General features: G+C 50.3%; 1 protein-coding gene across 1 annotated transcript; it reads right to left on the minus strand.

The window, feature by feature from the left end:
• Positions 1-3,844: 3,844 nt before the first annotated feature.
• On the minus strand, positions 3,845-5,760 carry Hbz (hemoglobin subunit zeta). Its single transcript, XM_090325030.1, has 3 exons — positions 5,666-5,760; positions 4,232-4,436; positions 3,845-4,007 (listed from the first exon to the last, which is right to left on the minus strand). Exons 1-3 carry the CDS (start codon positions 5,758-5,760, stop codon positions 3,879-3,881), a joined length of 429 nt encoding a protein of 142 aa, XP_090181156.1. The 3' UTR covers positions 3,845-3,878.
• Positions 5,761-7,964: the final 2,204 nt, after the last annotated feature.

Consider the following 7,964-nt stretch of genomic DNA (forward strand, 5'->3'; position numbering starts at 1 on the left):
AGTAGTAGCCAGAGCCGTGAGCCATGGCACAACACGGGGAGAGGCCTTGCTTGTTCCCCAGCCTTTGTCCGTGTTCCCCACAGCAACAACCTAATTGTCCATACCGTGCCTTCCACAAGAAGTGCTGGTTAAACTGTGGTTAAGTTGACAAAGCAATAGGCGAAACAAAACTGGAGCATGCAGCTGGGCTTGGGAAGTGAGAAAACTTCAGATCACACAGGTTCACACAGAGGTGTCAGCCTGGGAAATACCCTGAGTGAGTATGGAGGAAGGGTCTGGGAAACCCTGAATGAGTGTGAGAACCTGGGTAGGTTTTCTGGAGGAGGGGATAGTGGAGGGGGGCATGCAGGCCCAAGTCCTGAATCTTGAACTCAAGGCCTGAGCACTGTCTCTGAAGTTTATTGCTCAAAGCTGGCACTCTGCTTTTGGCCTTTTGGCAATTAGGGATAAGAGTCTTACCTAGCTTTAAAAAAAAAAGCGATCTTCAGGTTTCAGTCTCCTGACGAGCTAGGATTATAGTGAGCCAACAGTACCCAGCTAAATGTCTTTTTAGACATCGTGTAGACAGGTAGCCCACATAGTCTAGACTCATGACCCTCCTCCCTCACTTTCTGGATCCTTGGTTTACTTCCGTCCATATGCCACCAATACCTGGCCTGGCAGTTTCCTGAGGTTTGCACTCAGGGCCTGGGGTTCTGTCCCTAAGCTTCTTTTGCTCAAGGCTAGCACTCTCACTTGAGCCATGGTGCCACTTTCAGGTTTTTCTGTGTATATGGTCCTGAGGAATGGAATCCAGGGCTTCCTGCATGCTAGGCAAGCAGTCTACCACTGTTACATTCCCAGACGCTTAACCAGTCTTTTTGAGAGAAGTCTTAGTCTTAAGGAAGCTGTATCAATGCACGCTCTCTCTTTGTCTTTATATGTAGATTTGCTTTCCACTGATTCTTTTTTTTTTTTTTTTGCCAGTCCTGGGCTTGAGCTCAGGGCCTGAGCACTGTCCTTGGACTTTCTCAAGGCTAAAGCTCTACCACTTGAGCCTCAGCACCACTTCTGGCTTTTTTCTATGTATGTGGTACCGAGGAATCGAACCCGGGTCTTCATGCTTGCTAGGCAAGCACTTTAACCACTAGGCCAAACTCCCGGCCCTCCACTGATTCTTTTCTTCTTCCACCCACCCTCTTCATCCTCTTCCTTCCCCTATTTATTATTTATTTATTTATTTATTGCCAGTCCTGGGCTTGAACTCCGAGCCTGAGCACTGTCCTTGGGTTTTCTCAAGGCTAGAGCTCTGCCACAAGCCACCACATCACTTCTAGCTTTTTCTTTGTATGTGGTCCCAAGGAATTGAACCCAGGGTTTCATGCATGCTAGGCAAGCACTTTACCACTAGGCCACACTCCCAGCCCTCTTCCTTTCCTTTCTCTTCTCTTCTTTTCTTTTGCCTTGTCCATGCTGTTCTCCCATGTGCTGGGCTCAAATGATGCTCCTAAGCCTTTTGAGTAGCTGGGACCTAGCTGGTAAACCTCAACAAGCTTGACTTGCATCTTAATATGTAAAGAGCTTCCACAGATGAGTAAGGAGAATTGGGAGGCAGTCGAGGTGATGAGTTGGAGACAAGTTTGTGTAAGAAGAGAATCCATGATTAAAACAAACAAACTGTACAAGAAGATCTGGGTATATTACTGGGTATGATTGTCTACCATAGACATGGTGTTGGGTTCATTCTCCAGTGTCATAAAGTAAGTGAAATAAATAAAACACAGGTACATGAGAGTGGCAGTTGGCTTTTTCACGGCGGAGAGCTAAAGCAGAGGGACTCTCTCCCTACTTGGAATGACATTTTAAAAAGCTTATAAAAAGATATATGTGAGGGTTGTAAGTATGGCTTAGATAGAGTGCTCACCTAGAATGCACAAAGGCCTGGGTTGGATTCCTCAGTACCACATAAATGGAAAAGGCTGGAAATGGCACTGTGGGTCAAGTAGTAAAGTGTTAATCTTGAACAAAAGAAGCTCAGGGACAGTGCCCGGGCCCTGAGTTTAAACCCCAGGACTGCCCCCCCCCCAAAAAAAAAGTATATGTGAAAATATTAGTAGCTTTCAGTTTTTTGTTCATTTAATTATTTTAAAGATTTGTATGTGAGCATGAACTGTATGTGAGCCATATCTGTAATCCAACATTTTGCTGGTTACTTGGAGATAAGAGTTCCACAGAGGGGCCAGGAGTTTGCCCTAATTATAGAGTGCTTGCCTAGTGTGCACGAAGACCCAAGTTCGATTCCTCAGTACCACATACATAGAAAAAAGCCAGAAGTGGTGTTGTGGCTCCAGTGGTAGGGCTCTAGCCTTAGAAAACCCAAGGACAGTGCTCAAGTTCTGAGTGCAAGCCCCAAGACTGACCAAAAAAAAAAAATTAAGTCTGCAGAATTGTGGTCTGAACAAAGGGTTCCCTTTCCAGCGAGTTCAGAGGCTCAGAGGAAAAGGTTGAACAGGGGCCAGGGTAAATTTTGCTGCAGAGAGAGAAAAGAAGTGGAGAACAGGAGCCCTGAGTAGCCCTGAGCCCCCAACTTTGTCTGGCCATACAGTTGGCTTCTGAGACTATTTTCCACCTATCTAAAATAGGCAGAACTTGCTACTGTGGGTTCCAGCAGAGGTGGGTCTGGTGGGGAAATGAATGAACGAGCAAATGTGAACTTGCTTTGCCAACTGTATAGCATGGCATGGTGTCAGATTTTAGTTAAAAAGAAAGACACCCCTATTTGAACACTGCCTCTGTTTCTTTGCACTGCGCCTCACAGGAGGGCACATCTTTGCATTCTAGAAGGTTTCCTAGAAGGATTCCTAGCTTTTCTGCCAGGAAACAATGACATAACCTTGTTGGCTCTCCAAAAGATTGCACAAACGCGTTGAGGACTTCTGTTTATTGATACACAAGACCAAAACCTATGGGACGGGAGGTTCGCAGTGCTTCCCCCCCTCCAGCACCACGGCTGTGCTGGCACCAGTGGCTCATGCCTGTAGGCCGGGGTCTGAAGATTGCGGGTGGAAGCCTGTCCAGGCAGGACAGGCCATGCGATGCTCACCTTGAAGTAAGCACCAAAAAAGCTGCAAGTGGAAGTGTGGCTTGAGCAGGAAGCTTGGGGACAGTGCTCGTGGCTGAGTTCCAGCCCGGGACCCGTGCCCACGCGTGCGCACACACACGAGCCCCGGCCCGGGACCCGTGCCCACGCGTGCGCACACACGAGCTTGCCCTGTGCCACCTGCCTGGCCCTGTCTTGCACTCTGAACTCATGCTGCAGGTGGGAGGCCGGTCCTGCCTGCAGACCGCGGGCTGAATGCTGAGGAGGGAAGAGGGGGGGCTCCACGTCGGAAGGAACCTTCCTGACGCACTGAGAAATCGGGCCGGGTGCGCGTGAGTCATGGGAGCCTAGGCTTGCTGATGGGTGCTGTCCGCCGCGGGGCGGCTCTCCCGGTGCGGGCGCCTGCCCGGGGAGAGCCCGGGAACCGGCGGCCCGTGGGCTCCGTCTATCCCAGCTCCCTCCAGGGCTCCCTCTGGGGGTGCGCTTTGTGGCCGCAACCGGATCCGAGATCGGAGCCCTGCGAGGGCCTCCGGGGCCGCTGAGCGCGAGGCCCGCCTCGCCGGCCCCGGGAGGGGGAGGAGCGGCCGGGAGCCCCGGCTGCTGCCCCGGTGTGGGCTCTGGATGACGCCCGGCGGCAGCGGCGTCCCCGACACCCCCCCCCCGCGCCCCGCCGCCTCTCCCAGTACTGAACACGCGGGACCCACTGCGTTCCGTTCTCAACCATTTATTGAGGATCGGGAAGGATCTGCGGGGAGGGGAGGGGGCAGGGCCGCAGCCCGTCCAGAGGCCCGGCCGACGCTCAGCGGTACTTCTCGGTCAGGATGGAGGACACGAGGGACAAGAACTTGTCCCAGACGGCGTGGACCTCAGCCGTGAAGTCGTCGGGGATGTGCGCGGCCAGGGTGATCATCAGGCAGTGAGACAGGAGCTGCGGGCGGCGGGCAGGCGGGAGCTCAGGACCGGAGGAGCTCAGGACCCGAGCTCAGCTAAGCCCCGCCCCTCGGTGTAGGCCCCGCCCCGGGTCAGGCCCCGCCCCGCCCGCCCGGCCCCGCCCCGGTAGGCCCCGCCCCGTCGGGCCCCGCCCCCTCTGGACAGGCCCCTCCCCTCCCGGCAGGCCCCGCCCCTCCCGCGGAGCCCCCTCCTCGCGCCCACCTTGAAGTTGACGGGGTCCACGCGGAGGATGTAGGCGTGCAGCTCGCTCAGCTGGGTCAGGGCGCTCTGCATGTGGTCGATGTTCTTGACGGCCTGGCCCAAGGCGGCCATCACCTTGGCCCCGTGCGCGCGCAGCTGCGGCGACCCCGCGTGCAGGTCGAAGTGCGGGAAGTAAGTCTTGGTCTGCGGGAAGCTGTGGAAGAGCCTAGGGGGGAGAGGGCGGTGAGGTGCCCGCGTCCGCGCGCCCGGCGGCGTGCAAGCCGGAGGGTGTTCAGCCAACCAGCCGAGCCGGGCGTGGGGGCTCAGGAGGCGAGACCTGAGGACCGAGGTTCAAAGCCAGCCCGGCACGCTTACCTCAGTTTACCTCCAGGAAACCGGAAGTGGGGCTTGGCCCAAGGGCCCAGGTCAAGCCCCATGACCCCCCACCCCCAACAAAAAAACCCCAACCACCACGCAGGTGTCAGAAAAAATGCTAAATATTTTTAAAATGAAAGCAAAGCCAAGCTATGTTGAAGAACCATGAGCGTTTTAAATAAAAGCCAAGCACAAGCAGCCTGTAATCCAAGCTATTCAGGAGGCGAAGGTCGCAATATCACTGTTCTGACCCAGCACATGCAGGAAAATCTACAGTTCCATCTCCATGAGACAGTTTAAAAAACAACAACAAGAAACAAGTGGAGGGAGGCGTGGCTCAAGTGGTAGAGCGCCTGCCTTGAGGAAAAAGCACAGCACTGGGGCCTGAGGTCAAACCCAATACTGGCATAGTGAACAATGAATCGCTTAGTTTTCTTACTGCCCCAGGCTCGAGTGTGGCAAGCTTTGCCTCCCCACAGCTACTGGGGAGGCTTTTGCCTGTTCCTCAGCTGCCCACCGTTACTTCGTCCAGCCATGCATCCATCCATCATCCACTGGACGTGTTGTGGAGACCTCTGGCCTGACTTCAAGAGGACAGTGAGAGAGATCCTACCTCAGTTCTACTTTATGCCCTCCTGACCCCTTCCTCCGGAAGCCCTCTGATTCCCAGGACCTGCACCGTCTCCTTCTGTTGGCTTTCTTGCTCAAGGCCTTTTCCTTTTTTCTTATTTTTTCTTCTGTTGTGGGCTTAAACCCAGGTCCTGGATGCTGTTGCTGAGCTCTTTTGCCCAAGGCTAGTGCTCTACCACTGAGCCACAGTACCACGCCTGGGTTTGAGTGGTTAATTGGAAATAAGAGTCTCTTGGAGACTTTTCTGCCCAGACTGGAACCACTATCCTCAGACCTCAGCCGCATGGGTAGCCAGGGTTTCAGGCTGGCTTTTTCTCTACCATTTCTTACTGTCCCCTTCTGTATGAGACCCCTGATCGGCCCTCCTCACATCTCTGCAGCATCTCCACCTCATCACCCCCTTCCCTGGTCTTTGGCTTGGTTAGTCAGGCGATTCCCTTTGGTGCTTACCTCTCCAGAGTTTCAATGCCAATGGCATCAGCCTGCGAGGAGATCTTGTCCCAAATGGACATGACAATGGCCCGTTCACTGTTCGTCAGAGACATGGTGGTGATGGTAGGCGGTTGTGCTGGAGCCGAGTGCACTCAAAGACTGATCTGCTGGTGTTCGTTTCCAGGATCTCCTTATATACACAGTGCAGAGACCCTGACAAGCTGTAGCCATTGCCCAGGAGAAGGGTGGGGGCTACAGGGGTGGGGTTTCTTATCATACCTAGAGACAATGGGGGGTCTAGGCCTGGTGGGCCTGGGGGCATTAAGGCTATCTCTTGCCTGTCCACTGGCCTTAGAGGGGCGTTGGCCATAGCACAGCACAGAATGCAGACCAGATAGGGGCCCGACATCCCATGAAGTCATTACTTTGAAGTCCAGGTCTGCACAGAACCATGCTACCTGTGCCACCTGCTTGTCTATCTCTATGATTCATTCCTGGGTTTCTTCTAAAAAGTAAGTATCCTGCATCCACAGCGCTAGGTCCATCCCTGACCAGGAGAAGCAGGTGGCAGGTTTTCTAAGGAGGTTTAGGATTGCTATTGTAATCCCTGAATTAGGGTTAGGGATGTAGCAGCCCTCCCCACACCAGCCCTTGTCTTATGAGACCAATGGTCCTTTAGTTTTATTTTATATGAATATGTATGTGTGTGTATATATATGTGCACACACACACACACATTTATCATTTGTGAGGTAGGACCTGAGTTCAGGTCCTGAGCTTCTTCACTTAAAACTAGCACTCTACCACTTTGAGCCACAGCTCCACTTTTACTTTTCTAATGGTTAACTGGAGAAGAGTTTTATGGGCTTTTGTGCTGAGGCTGGCTTTGAACCACTTTCTGAAAATCCCTAGGATTACAGTTGTAAGCCACTGGTGGCCAGCTAGAATTCTTTTTTTTAATTAAAGAATTTATTAACATTGATTTTTACATCATATTTCAAATGACATGTTTAACAAACAAGTATTCAAGAAGGGAATCTCTATATACAATCACTGGCACTTAGTTTTTAGAACATAATCAAAATTAGGCTAAGGGTTTGTATATCATAGATACGTATTAATCAATGTAATAAAACATTATGTCTATAGAGTCCTAAGTTTTGTTTTTTTTTATTTTTTCCTTTTTCTTTTTTTATTTATTAACTTTGATTTTTACATCATATTTCAAATGTAATGTTTAACAACAAGTATTCAAGAAGGGAATCTCTATATACAATCACTGGCATTTAGATTTTAGAACATAATTAAAACTAATCTGAGGGTTTGCATGTCATAGATACATAATAATCTATGTAATAAAACATTATATCTAGGGCAGGAGTTTTGCCTGTTGGTAGGGTGCTTGCCTTGCATGCACGAGACCTGGGTTCAATTCCTCAGTACCACACACATAGAACAAAACAGGAACTGGAGATGTGACTCCAGCGCTAGAACTCTAGCCTTGAGAAAGCCCAAGGGCAGTGCTCCGGCCCTGAGTTCAAGACCCAGGACTGGCAAAAAAAAAAACACAAAAAACAAAAATAAAAGAAAACATTATGTCTATAGAGCATATAGCCAATCATAGATTTTTATGTCTATGTAGTTATGTTTATATGTCCAATACCATGTCCATAACATTGGGTACCCAAATATTGAGTCATTGCTCTTGTACTGTGTGGATCTAATATCCACATATTAAGGATACCATGTGCCTTTTGTTTCCTTTGGTCTCGACTTACCTCACTCAACATAATTTGCTCTAGCTTCATTCACTTCCCAGCGAATGCCATTAAGTCACCATGTTTTAGAATAGGTAGCTACTCAGAAAAATCTTGGTATATACAGATAGATAGACAGACAGACAGACAGACAGACAGATGACTTGGATTGCTAAAAAATCCATTTTTTAAAGAAATGCATAGTGCATGTCAGGTGGAAGTACATAGTAAATACATTTTATAGCAAAACCTTTTCTAATGTTTTTTTGAAGGCTATGTGTTGGGACAAATAAAAGAGATACAAATGAAATAAACAAAAACAGGAGATGCATAGCAGAGCTGAAGTTAGACCTAGGTCCGGACCTAAAGCAAAACAGCATTTGTCCCCTGTCCTGTCTCTGTCCTGCCTCCTGATCTATTGCAGGCACATTGCACAGATCTCCTCCCACTGTCAGAACACATAGACAGAAGAAGTTTTCTTGACCCAAGTAGAGGCAAGTCCCACACAAGGGTTCCACCCGGCCCAGGTTGGGGCCAGTTTGTCCTGAGTGAACCAATCA

Source organism: Megascapheus bottae, chromosome 36 (genome assembly GCF_031878675.1).
Source record: "Megascapheus bottae isolate mThoBot1 chromosome 36, mThoBot2.hap1, whole genome shotgun sequence".
NCBI classification, from domain to species: domain Eukaryota; kingdom Metazoa; phylum Chordata; class Mammalia; order Rodentia; family Geomyidae; genus Megascapheus; species Megascapheus bottae.